Raw genomic sequence first — 18,673 nt, 5'->3', positions numbered from 1 at the left:
CGAAAGATCGATCGTAAGGGAAGAGCCGCATCAGGTGGATCGTATTCCATATGCCAGTAGAGCTATCAGAGTTCCTAAAAGAGTTATTTCTTTGGTGCTATAACCTTTTTAATAGACTCTTATTTAACTTTTGTCTTATGTCTTATTTTTTGATTAATAAAGACTAGAGAGAGAGAGGGGAATAGTTGTGGTGAGAGTAGTTCACAAAGTACCTCTGCTCAGTACCATATTAACATGGGTATGAAATCAACCTCGTCTGCGTCTACCGTTAGTCTATTTACATGATTGTGCCACACGTCGGACATTTACAAAACATTCCAAAAATGTCCAAAGCTCCAAGCACTCCCCAAAACAACTTCCTCCCTACCTCTCCTGCTCAACCTCATTTACCCATACCGGTGCGGATCAATCAACGGTGGTCACACCGACTCCTGTCGAATGAATGCGTGCGGCAACGCACACTCGTTTCAGCTCTATCCAGCGCGACAGGAAAGAGAAACCCACCGTGCCCGCTGTCACTGATCTGAGCGACTGATCGATCATCGGAATAGTGGAGTGCGGGTGGTAGAGATTCACTCATAAACGAGACCTCCCTTCTTATATCTCCAAACGCCACAGCGTTACTGTGTCCACGTTCAACCTGTGTCCTCATTTCCCCGGGAAAGGAAATCTTCGTTTCTTCGCTCCGTTGTGTCTCCTCTGATGGAGCAAACGCCAGCGTCCCATGTGGGGTTTGATTGGTATGTGGAGTTGTGGCGTTATTGTATTTTTGGCTTTACTTCAATCCATCGCTCCAACCCCGAGGGTGACAATGTTTGGAGGGAAAGAAAGAGAGGGAAACAATCCGGGGAAATCATAAATAAACCTATTAAATGCGCTGAGCTTACCGTGCTTGTGTGCCGTACGTGAATCACCATACTAATGAGCTGCTGAGGGGTCTTTCACTTGGCTTTCCACTCGAACCGTAAACTCGCGATCACTGAAGATAAGGGCACCAAAAAAAAAAGCGCTACATAAATATTTCGTTGTACAGAAAAAAAAGCATTTAGATATTTTAACGTGTGTACGTATCTTTAGCGTGTCCTTTTTTCCCCTCTGCCGAAATGGTTACGATCCTGCGTGTGTGTCAGTGGTCGAGAGCACAACCGTAAACCACGCCCCTGGATGTCATCTGTAGCGATTGGATGGTGTCGTTGTGTTGGGAACCGTCGGGGATGCTGCGAGCACGAGATGAGAGAGGATGTTACGTGTGGATGCTGTGATTGGTTGAAGCGCACACGGAGTGGAAAGGGCAAATGTGAGAGCACCCGTTGCGCGCTCAATTGCAAAGAGCTAAATGAGCAGAAAGCAGGAAACTTGCTGAAATTTGTTGCTTGTTTAAAAATGTACAGAACAACAATATTGCCAGCAACTCCCCAAGGCTATACGATCCGAACGAGCCAAATGAAGCCATATGTTTGGAATCACGTGATCAATTTCATGCTTTGTAGACTACAACAAGTGTTAATAAATGTAGAAAGGGATTAACCCTTTTAGTTAATTAATAGCCTAAGTCAGATTAAAGAGGTCTTTATACATGTGTAAGAAATGAAAGATGGTCCGAGCGCGTGCATTCTCTTTGAGTGCTGCTTATCGAATAATTTATTACATAGTTCCTACACCTACATTAACCTTAACCTACACCTTTATTCATAATTACGATTGTATCAATACTATTGTGGTGTCGTTATGTTACAGTCGGACACCCAGCTTATGAAATGTACTCATCTTCACCATTTGAATCGATGTACATGCTACATGATGTATGTACATGATAAACACGTATGTACGTAAAAGCGTTTAGAAGAAAGCGTCGCCACCAGCAGATGCTGATCGCGCCTCATAATTGCATGCGGTTTTGTACTGAGTATATAGTTTGCATGAATATACCGACGAGCTGAGCTGTGCCGGTGCCCAAAGGACGTGGACACCGCTCAGCATACGACGATACGGATAAAGAGCAGTACAATAGATGTTAATATCTCATATCACATATATCAGCAGATTGACTCGCGGTACTGTTTGCCACACAGTCCTTTAGCTTCCAGTAACAGTAAGTGGATGTTTATATAAATTCTTCCGACACTAAAAATCTTGAGGAGAGAGAAAAAGTTCAACCATGAGAAAGTCATGCAAGCCTTCTTCGGATAAGTACTACCCATACAAGGAGACGCCCGGTTATTGACAATAATACGCCAAGATACGACGAATCGATATCACAAAAAAAAACAAGAATAATGTAGAAGCTACTTTTGTAACAGTTGTTTAATTCGAAATATATTTACCTAGCGATGAGTTCAAACAAACTAAATTATATTCATATAGGATTTTAATGTTAACTGAAGTGTGCATTTTGCCGGTTATAATTTCATTCGCTTTTGCATTAAGCGCATACTATAAGAGCTTATCAAGGGCAGGATGGATGAACAGAGGCAGCGTTTAGCGCGAAGAGACTGCTGTTTTCGACGCTGCCTGGATGCTTATAATTAACAGTACTCCAGAGATAAATATTTATAATCAGCGGCGGTTAAAACGGTAGACGGAGTAGGTGGTCGCCTAGGGCCTCGCCGTGTTGGAGGCCCCAAAAAATGGGTGTCATTTCAAGGGCCTCAATGCCCCCCCAATTCATCGTTTTTAAAACTAGAGGCCCCATTTATAATTCTGCCCTGAGCCTCCAAGGGGATTGATCCTCCACTGTTTATAATATTATCAAAGTAGTGTCAATAAATGAAAAGAACAAATGTACACATATTCTTTGAAATTTAATAACAATATTCAGTAAAGCGTACGCTAACAGGAAGTTTAAAATAATAATTGTAATACATTGGAGTGTTATATTCATGTACGATTTTGCGATTTCCTACAGTGAAAAGACAACGCTGTATATAAAGATATCACTTGAATTCACTCCACACATACGCTCATGCAAGTACGAAGCAAAGTTTATTTATAGCCAACAAAACGAAATAGCCGGTACAATTCTAGTCGTTTCATTCCGATTACAGGCGAGGGCTTGAAGATGGTTCCTGCGATGGACAAAGGAATCTATTTTGAAAACGAAAGTGCCATCTTTCATACTATAACAGCTGGTGAAAATGTGTCTTTCTTTGGCACATGTTGCCGCGAATAATTTTACGACTATTTGAGTTGTTCGGGAGCATCTTCTAAGATGGAATAAGATGGATTGAAATTCAAATGCTTGTCAAGGGCGACACACACCGTGCAATTGTCAATTGCAATTTGAAGCTCAATAACAAAGGTGTACAAGTGATGCTGCATCAGGCGAATCTTAGGTGTTTGCAAAAAAAACGGCCACAGTCCGATGTTGTGATGATGCCGTAATGGAAGATCAGCGAGTTCCTAGTTCCATTCGCTGTCCGCCTGTTGCCAATTTTCTACGAACGGTTTGTCAAGCGCATTGATCATCAGATGGCCACAGTATGGACACTCGGAAGAGATGATTGCTTCGATTTCACCCTTCAGCTTCTCCTTATGCGAACCGATCTGCACGGTTGCGGCGTCCTGTGTGCTGGACGATCCTCCCGCTGCTGCTGCCGCACCACCCTCCGAGAGGTGTTGTGTCGCGGCAAGGGTTTGCTTTAGCATCGTTAACCGTTCCGCCGTTTCAGTGGCTACAACAAAAGCGCACAATAATCAAATACAAAACAGCCACCAACGATAACGGTGCATACTCACACAAATACGGCACCACCTGACGCTCGAGACAGTCGGCATGGAATTTGTGCCCACAGTGAAAGACAAAGAATGGTTTCAGCATCAGATAGACGCTACAGACGGCACACTGCTCCTGGGCACTGATCGTGACCGACCTGCCACGGAATGTTTGCAGCTCCTGACGCACCCGGTTAGCCGATTTTGCCGACTCCTCCATATCGCGGCGCTGCTCCTGGATCTTCACGTTGTACTCTTTCAGCGAACGGCAGATCGCCTCCTTGAAGTGATCGATACGCTGAAAGTCGGAAAAGTAAGGCAGCAGATCCTCGATGCGCAGCTGATCGCACTCCTGCAGTATGCCGAGCGCACGCTGCACCTCCTCATCGCTCGTGCCCCGTATCTCGTGTTGCGCAATCAGCAGCCAGAGCCGCTTGCGTAGCACACGGTCGGTCGGTTGGGCGGCCGTTTGACGGGCGAGTTGCCGGGCTGCCTCAGGGTCGTCCAGCGTCAGAGCGAGCCGTACCGCCGGTACCCACATCTCCAGCAGACAGTGTAGAAAAACGCTAGCCGGTCGGATATCGCGGCGCAGTGCGATTCGCAGTGCGTAATGCGGATCGTAGTGTACCATCGTCGTGTCCCGGCCCTGTGACTCGAGGAACGTTAACAGCTGGTCCGGGAAATGCACCCCGTACAGCTGGATGAGATAGTTGTGCAGGGCCGATTCGACACAGACGCGCGAATGGATGCAGTACTCGAGGTATCGTACCGTTTCGTGCGCATGCTGCACCGTATCGAGACAGAGCAATGCCGGCATCAGCCGTACTGGATCTAGCCGATGGCCCTGACCGATCAGCATATCGACCGTCGCGGTCGGCAACATCTCCATCGCGATCGGTGCGTACTGGTAGACGAGTTCGGGACGACTCTGGGCGCTCAGCACCGCGAGCGCATCCTCATAACGGCCCTGATTGATGTACTGCTGGATGACGGATTCGTAGTCCTGGTTGATCGTCGTCAGGGCGGTTAGATTGTGCGTATCGCCGTACGATGCCATCAGATCGTAGATGGCGGTACGGTTACGGCGCACGCATGCCATCACCGGTCGGCTTGCCATAAACGCTTCGAACTGCTTCTGCAAGTCCCGGGTAGCCTTCTCACCGCCGACCCGCTGGTGTGACAGTTCCACCAGAAACAGCTGCACGATCCACACGATCAGCATTGTGATTTGTGTCTTCTCGTGCGGTTTTAGTTGCCCCAGCCGGTTGCGAAGGTATAGCAGCAACGCCTGATTGCTGTTCTTTTGCAGAAACTTCAGACATACCTCCTCGAAACTGAGCTGCGTCTCGGAGAAGATGGCTGCCGCCTGCAGATAGTCGCTGGCGTAAAAGTACGACTGTGCTTGCTTAACCAACACAATATCCCGATGGGCTGGATTTTTGTTGCAGTACTGTAAGGCGAGATCGAACTTTTGGCGATCCGCGTAAAGTCTCCATGCGTTACGTTGCTCGTTCACAATCTGTAGACATAAAGAAAATTAGCGCTTTCGATTGAAAGTAAACTTTTCTATTCTATACTTCCTTAAAGAAAGCGAAATCAATACCTTGTACCGAAAGATAAGCTTGTTGCTGTACACGAACGTCACATTCGAGCGGACATCCTTGACGATGTTAATCAATCGACCGTACTGTTCGACGAAGTACTCTTCATACACGACCTGATAGTCCAGCAGCGAGATGGCACTGACATGGTCGGCATACAGCAGTAGCGCATGGAAATCTGTCAATATGAACGAGAGCGGACAATTCGTACGCGGTGCGACCTTGTGCGAGTTAGTTGCCGGCGGTACAAAGCGCGGTTCCGGGTATGTGATCAACTCCTTCTGCACCACAAACTGTGGTTGATTGATGGCCGGATCGATCTCCTGATAGTTGATACCGTGCTCGGTCAGGCAGCCGAAACTCTTCGGGAAGTCTTCCTCGTAGTTGAACACCAGTTTCGGCCAGCTGCCGGTTGTCGGGCCCTTTCCACCGCCCGCCGACAGTTCCTCGAAATCCCGCAGCTGGTCGTCTACGTTTTGGTACGGGCTAAACACCTTCTGGAGGTAACCGCCTAGCTTGATTTCCTGGGCAGCGGTCATCGTGGAAGAAGCCATCGTGCCATTGCCGGACGATCGAATCGTGTTGTGGAACTTGTACAATCGATCTACCGTCAACACCAGCACGATACAGTGCAGATGCTTCTGTTCCGTCTTGAGGTAAAACTCGAGCCCGGTTATTGGCCGTGGTTCACCTTTGCCAACGTCGAAAGCAACCCGGACATTGTTCTGTACGAGCTTATCGCCACTTTCGAGCCCAACTTCTGCCTCCCAAATAACGCCATGAGCCGTTCCGAGCAATATCGGACCGGTACTAGTCTCGGATGTGTTGACGTGATTGAAACCAATTGCTGTAATCTCGTGATCCTTCAGCTTGGTGATGAACTTCGGCTTAAAACTGTTGCGCTGCAGGTACAGCAATTCTGGTGTGAAACCGGTCGACTTGGGCAGAAAGGTTAGGAACAGATGCGTTCCGAGCGGATCCAGGTAGATGCTGGATGGGCGTAAACCACCGATCGTCTTGTCGATCGGCACCTCGGTAAACTTGTCCGGTTGCTTTAGGTTCATTCGCAGCACAGTCAGATTGGTCATCAGCATCATCAGCCAATCGTTCTGCACGGATAGATACAGGATGCCGGACGGTAAATTTAGGTTCATCTTCTGCTTGGTGAATATCGGCACCTCCTTTCGTGTCCGTACGCTCACATAGCCGGACGTTTTTGGCCCGATACCAACATTTGGATCGGTGGAGCTTTCCCGTATCAGGTCGCTCGAGTACTGATCGAACATGGACGCCATCGTTCTGGGGAGCGATTTCCCTTCACCGACAGACGAATAATTGCTCTACCTTATTAGCTTTCGGTGGGAGGAAAACGATCACAAAAACACGACACTGAACATTACTGCCCACAGCAGTGAATCATTCTCCTAAATGGAACGGTCGATAAAACTGTGATCAGCCAGCACAACCCAAAATAAACTCAACTGTCAACTGTCAGCATACCATCGTCAACATTCAGAAAATGCAATTTGCTTGAAAGATAAATTTCTACGCGTGACTTTCTTGCAAGGATGTGTTTTCGGAGCATTTTGTTATTTACCATCTAATTTAGAAAACCCGTTGGATGCGTAACTGTGAAAGGGCTAGGAAGAATAAAACACAAAATTATACATCAAAACAAAATGGTTTTATATTAAAATATAAAACTACAAAACTATAATTATTTACATCAAAGAATATATTCATCAAGTTGATCGTTATGCTTATAAATATTTGGTTTTGAAAATTGTAAATGACCTGTTTCAAACGGAACCAAATAAAGTGCATTCTATTTTGTTGGTTTTATCGTGCACTAAAATAAACGCAAATAACGCTACCTAAACATGAACAGGAAAAGCAATACAAAACCGATGCATTTCTATGTTTCTCCTAAAATTTTTATTCCCATCAAACTGTTTTCCATATCAGAATTGAAAGTAGAAATCAAAGAATAAATTGTGTAAAGAACTACTTCTTTGTTTGATTTCATTCGTCTGGAGATGGAAAAAGATTATCCTTTATTTCCAACCCCGGTGTAACGGTCATCCTCTGGGGGTATCTACTGATAGATATGGCATTGGTAATCACTTTGTGTGGTGTGTGCATGTGTGTGTCTTAATTTTCTTATCTGCAAGGGGAGGGAGCGGTACTCATTATCGAATCATAGTTTACCGTGTTCTGGCGTTTCTTTTCTCCCTCGCATCCCTTATTTGTCCTACTTATAATTGATTTGGCAATTGCGAATGTTTATGTTCCAAATAATCCCCCCCCCCCCCTTCCCTCCCCACCCCACCCATCCATCTGTTCGCCTTGCTCGAAAACCACAACCAAACGAGGGTCTTGGCTGGTAATTAGACAACAGCACCCGTGTGCCCAGAGTCTAGTACACACTTGACCATTTTAAAACGTTAATATGCCACTGAATGGTGGACCTTGCGTGTTACCTTCGATTTCTATCACTACAATCTCCCTTGCTCCTAGATACTCGCATAGAAAAATATCACAATATAGATAGCTTTAACCTTTTTTTTTCATTTAAACCATAGGTATCCAGTTGTCCAGCGTGGATGGCTGTGTTGTGTAAGACTTTGCTTCCAACTTCTTTTGGCGCATTCTTGTTCACGTGAATATCGTTTCGTTGCCTGCTGACGAAATATATAACATAAACGTGCGAAAAAGGGGGAATGGACGACATAAATCTACTACCATACTTATTCATCATCACGCAACCATCGTGCTACTGCTGCATACAACGAACTAGTACCTGTTCGGTAACCTATATGTATGTTGCGAAATGTTGTCTTCACTGCCATTTTTATCTCTTTGAATTCAACACACCACTTGGTGTCACGTTCGCTTGGGTTATTGTAACAAACCACAATCACACTTCGCACCGCCATGTTCTGCGCGACAATGTGTATAGCTCAGAAGAATACCCAGGTCGTATTCTGCAACGATTACATCACAAATGTGCCTTCCAAATAACTCAATCAATCGTGCATCTTTGTTTCGCTACGTCCTTTCTCATATAAACCGCCCTCTCGCAGCAATATGATAGAGTGTACAGTCCAATAGGTTTCCAAATATCCTCCGCATCTCTGATAACTTGTTTGAAAAAAAAAAAAGAAAACCGTTCCTGGCACGATGAAGTATTAAAAACCGTAAGTCGAACGCTTTCTTCTTTGTTTAAATTGTCCCTTCCCTTCCTTTCTTGCTTTGTATATAGATATAGACTAGGTTTTTATGTACATTAGTTGGTGTAGATAGATAGATCCTCTAGTGGCTTAAGGCCAGCCCCAATTCGCCAAGAATAAGTTATTGGGAAATATTTTCAGTTTAGGCTTCTTCGTGTAGTTTTCAGTGTAATAGATAATGGTTAGACTTGTTTCTTCTTTCTCTCTCTCTCTCTCTCTCTTCCTCTCTATCGTTCTGGTTTTTGTGGCTATACTGTCGCTTGATAGAAATGTTCATTTCATTTAACCAAATCAATTATTTCTTATAATTTCATGTCATTTTGGGATTGCTGAATTCAATTTCGTGATGATGATGAAAAAAACAGTTAAAATATATAATGTAAAAAAAAACTTCCCAACTGCTCAACTGCTTAATTTGTTCGCTTCGTTTTTTTTTTCGTAGTACTACCACCCTCGCAATTATCCTTTAAGGTGCAATTTTCAACGTAATGTTCAAATCAAAATTCCAAATTCCCCGCAGCAATTTTGTTTAAAAAAAAGATGTTCGTTAGTCGTAGCCGCGCTGGACCTGTATAAAACTCCCAGCCCGAACTATGTTGCGAGCGATTCATCTCCACCCGACTGCTTCAAACGTCAACCGATATAACATCACCATTGATGGACGAATTGGTGGTGCTTGTGTGCAGCATCTTGTTACCTTCGTCGATGAACGTTTCCGTTTCCTCGTACAGATATGGCGGTACCATGTGTTCGCGTCTCCGTCGCTGATATATAACAGCAAATGCAAACAGGCTCACAATGGCAAAGGACGCGATAAGACTGCCTGCAAAAATCACTGCAATTAACGACGATAAGCAATGGTACATATGAGAATATGGGTGGGTACCCTTTTTTTTTTGGGGGTGAGGTGCTGTATCAACTTACTGAGGATTGTTTCGATCCGTGTCGTAGTATCTGCTGTACCGTCACCGTTAGGAACGTTATCGTCATCATCATCGTCGCGCGAACCATTGCGCAGTATGTGCTGGATGTGGGTGACGTTGCCAGCCAGATAGGAAGGTGGCATGAGGTTAAGGATCCCACAAAACATATAGTACAGATCGACCGTATCGAACGGGTCCACGGTTAGCTGCTCCCGTATGGCTGGACCGTACGCGAAGAAAATAGAATTCATGGAGGGCTGCGAATTATCGTACCCGTGCATGCCGAACGGAGTATCGGGAGTAACTGGAAAGGGATAGATTTGTTAGGCGCAATTACTGAGAAGGTACGATGATGAATAGATGCACTTCTTTTGATGAATATTCAGATTTATCAATCTAAATCAAATTTACTAAACACTAGTGGTAAACAGCTATACTCTTTCCAGCTTGAACAGCTTTGAAAACATTTTACATCGATAACAAAACAAAAAACACTAGGTACGTAATTGGGTTCTTACGTTTACAATCAATGTGTACACAACAACACCTTTGTAAGGTTTCCTGCAAATAGGCGATTTACCAACGGCGGGTAACATTATACAAAACGCCGGTGGCATGAGTCAATCCTTTAACCTCAGACGGTACGACACGGACTCCAGAGAGTTTCTAGTCCAAATTTATTTAATTACCACAGTAAAACCTTTTTACTTTTGATGATATTTGCTTAATGCAATTGGCAACCATTTAACGTTTTTCACCAACGTTCATCATCAACAACAAGATTTAACGTTTAAACTCGATCTACTATGTAAAACGCAAAAGGTAAATAATGATTATAATTATACAATAACAATATTAAACAAATACCATATGCTACATAAAAGAATTTATAAGCACACCTACCTTCGACGCGGAATTTCTTCCGATAGTAGTCGACCGTTTGCCACATATCGTCGAACCCGTAGCCAAGTTGTGCCACCGCTGTGATCGGTCCGGTGCGCCGTGTATTGTTGTACCGCCAACGGGCCGGTAAATTTTCCTGCATGTACACATCGAACCTACCGTCCGCATCGGCCGCACGCTTCAGCTGCCGGTACAACTCCGACCGGTCCTGCTCCACCTTCGGTACAATCTGCAGCACCGGTGTGGTACCGTACGTGTCGTACCGGAGGTCGGCCGCAACCAACGATGTTAGATTGATAAAATTCTTCGGCATCAGCACCTCCATCCCGTGATCGCTCAAATGCACCACATTCACGCGCTCCTGCAATCGCTGCTCGGCAATCTTCGCGTGCAGTTGGCGCGTTAGGTCGTTCAGTTTCACCACCAGCTGCTCGATTCGTTCTGATTCGGGCCCGTATATGTGGCCATCGTAATCGGGCTCTTCGATATAAAGTAACACTAGATTGGCGGGTCGTTCCGCGTCCCGTATCCATTGGAATACCGTATCGAGCCGTTCCATCCAGGGCACGGACAGATTGAACGGTTGCATGTGGCTGCAGGTAAGGTTCCGCGGTCCGTAGCCAAAGTCTGCTCCAGGCCACATCATGCATCCACTGTGACCCCCATTATATTGATTCAGTGCCTAAAAAAAATCCTTTTCAATTAGATTTTTGTTATTCATTTCTTTCGCCTTTATAACTTACCCAAATCGGTAACAGTTCTGGGTTGAAGTGAAACAATTCATACGAATAATTAAGCGGACCTTGCAGCGAATCATACACACCGTTGGCTAGCACACCATGCACGTTCGGGTAGACACCGGTAGCGATGCTGTGGTGGTTTGGGAACGTTTTTGTCGGGAATACATTTCGCAGAAATGCGCTGGTTGTGCCGTTCCGGCGTAGATCGTTGATGTAAGCGGAACTGTTGCGTTGCAGGTACTCCGTCCGGAAGCCATCGTACGATACTACGATTAGCACCGGGGCGGTCGCACGGCCAGCCACCGCATCAGTACCATCCGAGCTGGCCTTTCCAGGAAGAAGCAGCAACAGTAGCAGTTGCAACACCTCCAGCACAAACACCGTGCTGGTCATGACGATGTTCGAATGCGAATTGATTGTTGTTCTTTGTACGTTGTTTTCTAGCTGGCTTTACTTTCGCCCTCTCTTACGCTGCATTATCCGCGTAGTACCAAAACAAAAGAACCCTTCGATTTCTCGCTACCCCCTTTTGCACGTATCGCGCACTTGCGTAACCTTCCACCGAACTTGGCAAACCCGTACACCGCACACTTGCCTGGCAAGTGCTCTTTCCAAGTGATCCTGTTATAGTTTTTTGCACTGCCTTATAAAAATTAACCTTTTTCTTAACCTCCCTAGCGAAAACTTAAGATTCGCGCACAATAACGTTGTTTGCCCGAACGAGTACAGCTGACTTTCAAGCGAGGATTTTATTATCCTGACACGACTAAAGATTCCTGTAATTGATCACATGCACGCAAAAAGTGAATAGAATGTTGGTAGATGTTTTGGCCCAATTCTGGAACCTTAGGTTGACTGCAGGGGTATTGTATTGTAGTTATTTTACGCGGTAATGCACCTGTTCCTTCGCTTGCTTTGTACGACTTTAGAAAAATAGACACACACACTACCGAAACACAATCACCGTGACGGATGAGAAGAGCAAACTCATTTGCTCGTAAGATTAGTTTGAAGCTCTTTGTGCTCCGATTAAAATAATAAAAATCTTAAATATCACCATTACTCATATGTACATGGGCGAAGTACTTTATAAATATGGCAAAATCAAAATAATAAATGTATAAACTTGTGAACGTTTCAATTCCAACTCAACTCTAGCACTGCATAAACGTTTAGCTAACGACCTGTCTAAAACCCTGCCCACTGATGTTTTGAACGCATTGTATTACATTGTACGCATTGTTTATGATTTTGCTCGTAAGGGCAACATATAAAATTAAGCTTTTATTGAATGAAATTATCTACAGATTGTAGTAGAAAGTAAATTGCAAAAATGTTTATGTTCTGTTGTGGCAGATGACAGCAATCAACCGTGTGCTGAAGGTTGCAGAAAAATAGCAAGAGCAATCTTCTGATAGTGCCTTCATTTTGTGCTTGAACATAGTAAGTTTTGTTTAATGCAATGAAAATATCTGCAATATTGTTTCAGGTATGCGAAACGAAAATCTTCTCGCATTGTAAGTATGTGAACTAAACGATTAATTGTACCTTCCGCTCGAGATTCCATTCTCAGTCTTATTCATTAAGCTCTCAATAGAGCATTTAAACGTAATAACTTTAACAACTTCAAGTTAACAGGAACGATAATGTTGCTAGGGTTATCAGTGGTTGTTCTCGCTCTGGCAATTCCAGTCAGGAGAGGAAATGTCGAATGTCCAAAGTCATTGGAAGTGCTAATTTAATTAGATTGATTCACTCTGCATATTGTAGGACAAAAAGGTCATTTGTAGATATGTGTAGTATCATGAAAACCGCCACATATCCTTCGAGTTCTGCGAACCAGAAGGACCGGCTGGTTCAACCGACCGGCAGGGCAAGGCTGGTTCATGTTTAAGGGAAGACGGATGTTACGGATGTTTTACGCTTTGGCCGTTCTACACAAATAATAAAAAGGGATAAAGGGTTGCAAAAGTAAAATCAATGTTACAAATTAGATATATAGAACCAAATGGTTACTCCAATGAATGAATGATGATGAAGACATATTTTTCCGAAGCGTCGTACTTACATGAGTAGAAAATGTTGTGGATTCCTTGTGGTGTCCAAAAACGAATAGTCGAGTCGTTGCCAACGGTTGCTAGCATGGGTTGAGTTGGATTTGGTATAACGCAATTCACGACCTGCACATCGTCAAGAAGCTTGGCCTTGCTTTTATGTGATAGCCGATCAAAGATGTACGTTTTTCCATTATCCGCACCGACCAAGATATACTTATCGCCCCAGAATGCAGGCTTGGTAAATAATACGCTGTAACTGAGGAATAAATTTACAAATTAGTGATAAAATTAATTTTAAATGTACTATAACTTACCTTCCACATGGGCGGTAATTCTTGACAATATAGTCCCCTGGCGTCTGTCTATTGTCAGTATACAATTTCCTTTCACTTTCAAGCTTTTCATTGAAATGATGATCACTATCATCGGAATCACTGGAATCGGACTCGATCGAATCTTCTTCGCTATCAGTGATAGGATCGGAGTCGTTATTTTCATTATTATCGTGCCGTGAATTGTCATCTTCAACCTCATCGTTATTATCATGAACTTCAGGTTCAGCAACAACTTCAACCTCATCGTTATTATCGTTATTATCGTCATCTTCAGCCTCCTCTTCATCATCATCATCATCATCATCACTCGTTCCGTCTTGCGAAGCTGATATTGGTAACGAACTTGCTGGGCCATGAGCCGCAAGCAAAGTCTCGTATGATAATGTAAAAAATGATGAGTCTGTCGCGATATATTTGGCGATGTCGAAGAGAAACAAATGGTTTTTTTCAAAACTGGCCAGTAGATACCTCTCGTAAGGATCATACGTGACCGAAGTTACCTTATCACCCTGCATGTACCATGGAATGTGATACGTCTGCACCGGTTTAGTCGTGTTGTTGTGTAACTTTGCATTACGCAGATCAAAGACGCGGACACATTTGTCCTCACAGCCGACGGCAATGTAATTACGGGATATTGGTCCCACCGACAAAGCTGTCACCGGTGTCTCCGTCTGAATAAATTTGCTGATACAGTATGGAACGCTTTCGCGCATATCAATCATACAAACCGTGTTATCGTCACCGCCGGAGAAGAATACTCCCGGCATCATTGGCATGTTATCCAGGTCTCTTACATCCTTGTTACCGTGGCATCTGAATATTTGGGCGAGGGCTTGCCCGCATACGCGTTTGTTAAGATCGTGGTACACCACGCGACCGTTGTCCGAAGCCGTCAATAGTTGGTTGTTCTCGGAACTGGGTAGAAAGAGTACGTTATTAACTTTCGACCCCTTGGCAGATAGAAATCTGATGGCGGATCCAGTAAATGGGTTCGCGATCGTGAAGCTTCGGTCGTCAGATCCTGCCAACAACAGTTGACCGTCTCTGCTCCAGGTAAGAGCGTGGAATGCACCGGATTCTGTGTTCGCGTACGACGTCATACGCAGCCGACCAAGACTATCATTTGAATTCATAATTTTTCTAAACATTTGGCCCTGGTAGTTTACTGAGCCATTCCGTGAACGATCGGCAATGTTGTGGAGAATACTGTTTCTTTGCATTTTTATCTCCTGATCAGCGGTCGACTGGAAAAAAGGGGGAAAATATGTTTAAATAGAAATGAATTTAAATTACTTAAATTATTATTTTTAGGAGCTCCTGCCTCCGTACGCAATCGCTACGTAACATATAAGGGAAGCTTCTGCTTTTATCCCACATATCATCGGCCTCAACCATTATTCTTAACTATCAACTGCAGGCTCTGTCCTGAACAGAGATCATGCCTGTTCCTGTCTGTTCCTGATAAAAAAGGTAGCATATATAGCAAAAGATAATGCAAAAATCAAAGGATATCCCCTTTAAAATAAGCTTTTTGCTCATTGCACAATTACCACACGTTACACCAATTGCAATTGTTTTACAATTAATTGTACATACTCATGCTGAAGCGGATTTACATTATCCGGGACGTTGGAAACAACAAAATATCCTAACATGTTATCAGTTAACATTCAATATCCGTGTCTCTTTATAAGCATAAAAAATAAACGCATTGATGTTAATATTTCCATTCTTTCCCAGAACACAGATCGCATGTTGCAATCATAATGGAACGCTTAGTTTGACGCTCTGGAACTGACTAGAAATGCTACATGCACCCTGGACACCAATGATTTTAGCATCAATTTTAAGGTACAACTGCACTCAAGCAACAACTCAATAGATAACTAAACTGTTGCAGCAATGCCATATACATTAAGGAGTACATAAAGGTGTACAAAAACCAAGCACAAGCTTGGGACCCGAGTACCACGGTTTCCGAATGAACGTGGATAATGCAACGGCAGACGAAGTAGGACAGCTCTGGGTCCTGGATAAAGTTAACATTAGCAGTATATCGTAGGTAGGTGGTAGCAAAGGGCTCGTAAAAGTATGGGGACGTCATTCAAAGCACACCCCCATTCCCCTCCCCCCCTTCCTTCTGCTTCACGTAGCTACTGGATCAACAGTGATCAAATTTTGATGTATATTAAGGAGTGCATCCGCAGTGCTCCCGCTGTATATTAAGGAGTGCATTAAGCGGTACGAAAACCAAGCACATCATAGATAGTTTGGTACAAAAGGGCTCGAAAAAGTATGGCGACGCTGCCCGAAGCATACCTCCCCCCCCCCCCCCCCCCCCTCCACTCCACTCCCCGGATCAATACCGGATCAACACCGACGCCCTACATCAAATTGGCAGAGCAAACTGCAAATGATAGCCCGAAACACCTGAACGACTTACACTAATGCTTAATACCGTGTTTAGGAATATTGGAATAGGAAAATCACCTATTATACTGCAGTAGAGTATAGGCAGTTTGCAATTTTTGCCTGCAACAGCAGACATGACGAATCAAACATCGGGCAGCACTTACCTGAGGGTGTTTTATTGTAATCGTTTTGCAATTCGTCTATTAGTTTAGTCAAGCGACGCAAGAATATATTACAACAGCATTAAATTACACAGGATCACTGATTTACACAACTGAATAACGTTGACTCTAGAAAAGCATAGCTATAAAATCTGAAGCGAAAGCTGAATAGACCTCCCAACAAGAAATGAAACGGTTTAGCTGAACGACAAAGAATTACCAAGTGACAAATGTAAACGTCAATTGAAAAGTCGTTTACCAACAAACCGGAAGCCGTAAGTTGACAGTTCCGATCAACACATCGATTGAAAAATCGGTTGGAATATATGGTTGAATGAATAAGGTGAATGATTTTGAATAAACTATAGCTTATAATAGATACGTAAAATAAATGGTAATTTTCTGCTATGTATTGGCAGTTATTACAGTGCAGTGCACTAGGTATTGTAATGACAAACGCAAAAGTCCAGCCCTTCTTGCGTACATATAAACCTTAAGCAAAAAAGGGTGTTGCAAAAATAAACCACATCCGTTTTCTTATTTGTCGCTATTTTCATTGTGCAAGGCAATTTTTGCACTAAATATACATCACTTGCAAAACATATTGATTTTTTCCGCAATTATGCAAAAAGCCGCGGCTGTTCTTGACAGTGACAAATGCAGGCAAATGTAAACTCCAAACATAGATGCAAATACCATTTTTCATCTTACCTCTACTTTTCCAGTTCGGTGCGGTATTAATTGTGATTGTTTCCAAGCATCAACAGCAGCAGCTCCGACAATTTGTTTTAATGTTTGCTGCTCACCTAAACATGTTGCGTGGAATCGCGTCGCGACTGTCGCTTCGAATGAATTCCACACTGCATGCCACACCAAAGCCAGTCTCTGAGAACCGAAAGTCCACCCAAAGCTGGCCGGAGAAACGATTCCAGCATCAAACAAAAGTCCCACAGCAGCCGCATCGCTCAGAGACGAGTGTCGGGAAAGCAGAAACATCATCCATAGCTATTAGTCAGGAAACAGTTCAGCTCCTGGAACGGTTATCACTCGTCAATCTCGATAGCGGGTAAGTGAAAAGCACTTTTGTCATTCTTTCAACTAAAATGATCTCGCATGTATATAGAGAGGCGTTGGGAACGTTGCAGGATTCGATCGAATTCGCATCGCGTGTTCTACCCATCGATACGAACGGTGTGGAACCGTTGTACTGTGTGCTGGAGCAGGAGAAGCTGACACTGCGTTCGGATACGGTCGATGACGGAAACCTGCAAGCCGAAGTACTGCAAAACGCCACCCTGGTGGAGGAAGAATATTTTGTAGCACCACCCGGGAACATTCCGCTCGAACACACCGATCGTTCGTAAACATTTGAGCTTGGATCGAAAACAGTTGTAGTGGTATGGCCCGCCCGAGTAAAACTATGCTCGATTTGTTAGAAGCTTGCAGGCGGAGTAAATTTCTGGACTTTTCACTCGACAAAACTATTCTACGCAGTCTTATGCTAACTTCCGTTGGTCACCAGCTATCCAGTAATCTGTACGCGGAATGGAACCAATCGGCAGTAAGCAACAGTAGTTCGGTGCCCGTTTTCTTTGGTAAAAGTAGCTTAAGTTTGAAGCAGAATATTGCATTCGTTCAACAACAGAACAAAATAACGAAGCTTCCCTTCGGCATTACGGCAGAGCACGGTCGCAAGAATAACCTAGTACCGATCGGTGATGCTTTTATGCTGGATCTGCCCGAAACGCTAGAACTCACGACAACTTATCTGTTACCGACATCGATGGGGAATCAGTTTCTTTATCAGCTGCAACGACAGCGCAAGATCTGGTGGATGCGGTTGTCCATCGATCCGGGCCGGTATTTCATCTCCGATATGCGCCAAACCGAGCGCACTAACCCGACAACATCCGTTTCTATCTGTTGCCGGTTTCTAGACCGGTCAGAGCACAAAACTGACGTGGAGCTGGAACGGTTGGATCTGGAGTTCTTCGAGAATTCCAACGCCATCGTGCGTGTTTCCAATAACCTTCACCGCGCTATTCTTGCCATCCTGATGGACGCACTGGAGGGCGCACCGTTGGAACAGTGTGTTAAGGTTCATCGCAAAATAGCACCTTTTAAATGTGGCATTATCTGTCACATAGAGGATCATTATATACAAGGTAAGGCACTTTTGGTAATTTATGTTCAAGTAGAAAGGTATACACTATTGAGTGATATTTTTCTCCTTATTGAAATCAATAGCGTATCGTTTGAAAATAATGTATTCTTAACTTTTGGCTTTATTTCCAGATGCCGTCTTGCAACAGGAGTTGATCGATCTTTCGAAACATCTAACCTACGTACTGCGAGCGGCCAAACTATCCGTATACGATGGCTTTCACAATCAGCCCGAATACGTCCTTCAGTTAGCAGAACTTGATCAAATTGGTGTACCTTTCGCGCTGCTTCTCAACGCCCAAACTCTTCACACCGGCCTACTGCAGCTTCGATCTCGCGATACTACCCTCTCCGAAACTATTCACCTGTCCGATCTGCCATGCTATTTATTAAAAATGATAAACGCTTAGAATAGTACAGCAATAAAAACAAAT

General features: G+C 44.1%; 4 protein-coding genes across 6 annotated transcripts; 2 read left to right on the top strand and 2 right to left on the bottom strand.

Moving 5' to 3' along the window:
* Positions 1 to 2,795: 2,795 nt before the first annotated feature.
* On the bottom strand, positions 2,796 to 6,650 carry LOC128306611 (vacuolar protein sorting-associated protein 18 homolog). The gene is made up of 3 exons (XM_053044170.1): positions 5,315 to 6,650; positions 3,736 to 5,230; positions 2,796 to 3,671 (listed from the first exon to the last, which is right to left on the bottom strand). The coding sequence occupies exons 1-3, from the start codon at positions 6,605 to 6,607 to the stop codon at positions 3,400 to 3,402; spliced, it is 3,060 nt and encodes a 1,019-aa protein (XP_052900130.1). The 5' UTR covers positions 6,608 to 6,650; the 3' UTR covers positions 2,796 to 3,399.
* Positions 6,651 to 7,655: 1,005 nt separating this feature from the next.
* Positions 7,656 to 11,979, bottom strand: LOC128306680 (bis(5'-adenosyl)-triphosphatase enpp4-like). Of its 2 annotated transcripts, none has more exons than XM_053044263.1 (4): positions 11,112 to 11,979; positions 10,369 to 11,050; positions 9,467 to 9,769; positions 7,656 to 9,377 (listed from the first exon to the last, which is right to left on the bottom strand). In XM_053044263.1, exons 1-4 carry the CDS (start codon positions 11,499 to 11,501, stop codon positions 9,169 to 9,171), a joined length of 1,584 nt encoding a protein of 527 aa, XP_052900223.1. In that variant the 5' UTR covers positions 11,502 to 11,979; the 3' UTR covers positions 7,656 to 9,168. The 2 variants fall into 2 exon arrangements, with proteins under 2 accessions (XP_052900223.1, XP_052900224.1); XM_053044264.1 differs by having other exon boundaries at positions 7,656 to 9,365.
* Positions 11,980 to 16,625: 4,646 nt separating this feature from the next.
* Positions 16,626 to 17,440, top strand: LOC128306420 (glutamyl-tRNA(Gln) amidotransferase subunit C, mitochondrial). 2 transcript variants are annotated; one of them, XM_053043940.1, is made up of 3 exons: positions 16,626 to 16,745; positions 16,802 to 17,142; positions 17,200 to 17,440. In XM_053043940.1, exons 1-3 carry the CDS (start codon positions 16,734 to 16,736, stop codon positions 17,438 to 17,440), a joined length of 594 nt encoding a protein of 197 aa, XP_052899900.1. In that variant the 5' UTR covers positions 16,626 to 16,733. The 2 variants fall into 2 exon arrangements, with proteins under 2 accessions (XP_052899900.1, XP_052899899.1); XM_053043939.1 differs by having other exon boundaries at positions 16,664 to 17,142.
* Positions 17,441 to 17,475: 35 nt separating this feature from the next.
* On the top strand, positions 17,476 to 18,649 carry LOC128306419 (DNA polymerase subunit gamma-2, mitochondrial). Its single transcript, XM_053043938.1, has 2 exons — positions 17,476 to 18,241; positions 18,372 to 18,649. Exons 1-2 carry the CDS (start codon positions 17,476 to 17,478, stop codon positions 18,647 to 18,649), a joined length of 1,044 nt encoding a protein of 347 aa, XP_052899898.1.
* Positions 18,650 to 18,673: the final 24 nt, after the last annotated feature.

This window comes from Anopheles moucheti, chromosome X, assembly GCF_943734755.1.
Source record: "Anopheles moucheti chromosome X, idAnoMoucSN_F20_07, whole genome shotgun sequence".
Lineage (NCBI taxonomy): Eukaryota > Metazoa > Arthropoda > Insecta > Diptera > Culicidae > Anopheles > Anopheles moucheti.
The sequence above is the reverse complement of the archived record's forward strand: the minus strand, read 5'-3'. Positions and strand labels throughout refer to the sequence as shown.

Excerpts from the sequence above, each read along its gene's own strand:
- LOC128306611 (XM_053044170.1), bottom strand. The coding sequence starts at position 6,607 with ATGGCGTCCATGTTCGATCAGTACTCGAGCGACCTGATACGGGAAAGC. Across the intron at positions 5,231-5,314 it reads AGCTTATCTTTCGGTACAAG|ATTGTGAACGAGCAACGTAA; the intron begins GTATTGATTTCG and ends TTATGTCTACAG. Across the intron at positions 3,672-3,735 it reads TCAGGTGGTGCCGTATTTGT|CCACTGAAACGGCGGAACGG; the intron begins GTGAGTATGCAC and ends CTTTTGTTGTAG.
- LOC128306420 (XM_053043939.1), top strand. The coding sequence starts at position 16,763 with ATGCAAATACCATTTTTCATCTTACCTCTACTTTTCCAGTTCGGTGCG. Across the intron at positions 17,143-17,199 it reads CTCGTCAATCTCGATAGCGG|AGAGGCGTTGGGAACGTTGC; the intron begins GTAAGTGAAAAG and ends GCATGTATATAG.
- LOC128306419 (XM_053043938.1), top strand. The coding sequence starts at position 17,476 with ATGGCCCGCCCGAGTAAAACTATGCTCGATTTGTTAGAAGCTTGCAGG. Across the intron at positions 18,242-18,371 it reads AGAGGATCATTATATACAAG|ATGCCGTCTTGCAACAGGAG; the intron begins GTAAGGCACTTT and ends CTTTATTTCCAG.
- LOC128306680 (XM_053044263.1), bottom strand. The coding sequence starts at position 11,501 with ATGACCAGCACGGTGTTTGTGCTGGAGGTGTTGCAACTGCTACTGTTG. Across the intron at positions 11,051-11,111 it reads CAGAACTGTTACCGATTTGG|GCACTGAATCAATATAATGG; the intron begins GTAAGTTATAAA and ends GATTTTTTTTAG. Across the intron at positions 9,770-10,368 it reads GAAGAAATTCCGCGTCGAAG|TTACTCCCGATACTCCGTTC; the intron begins GTAGGTGTGCTT and ends ATCCCTTTCCAG.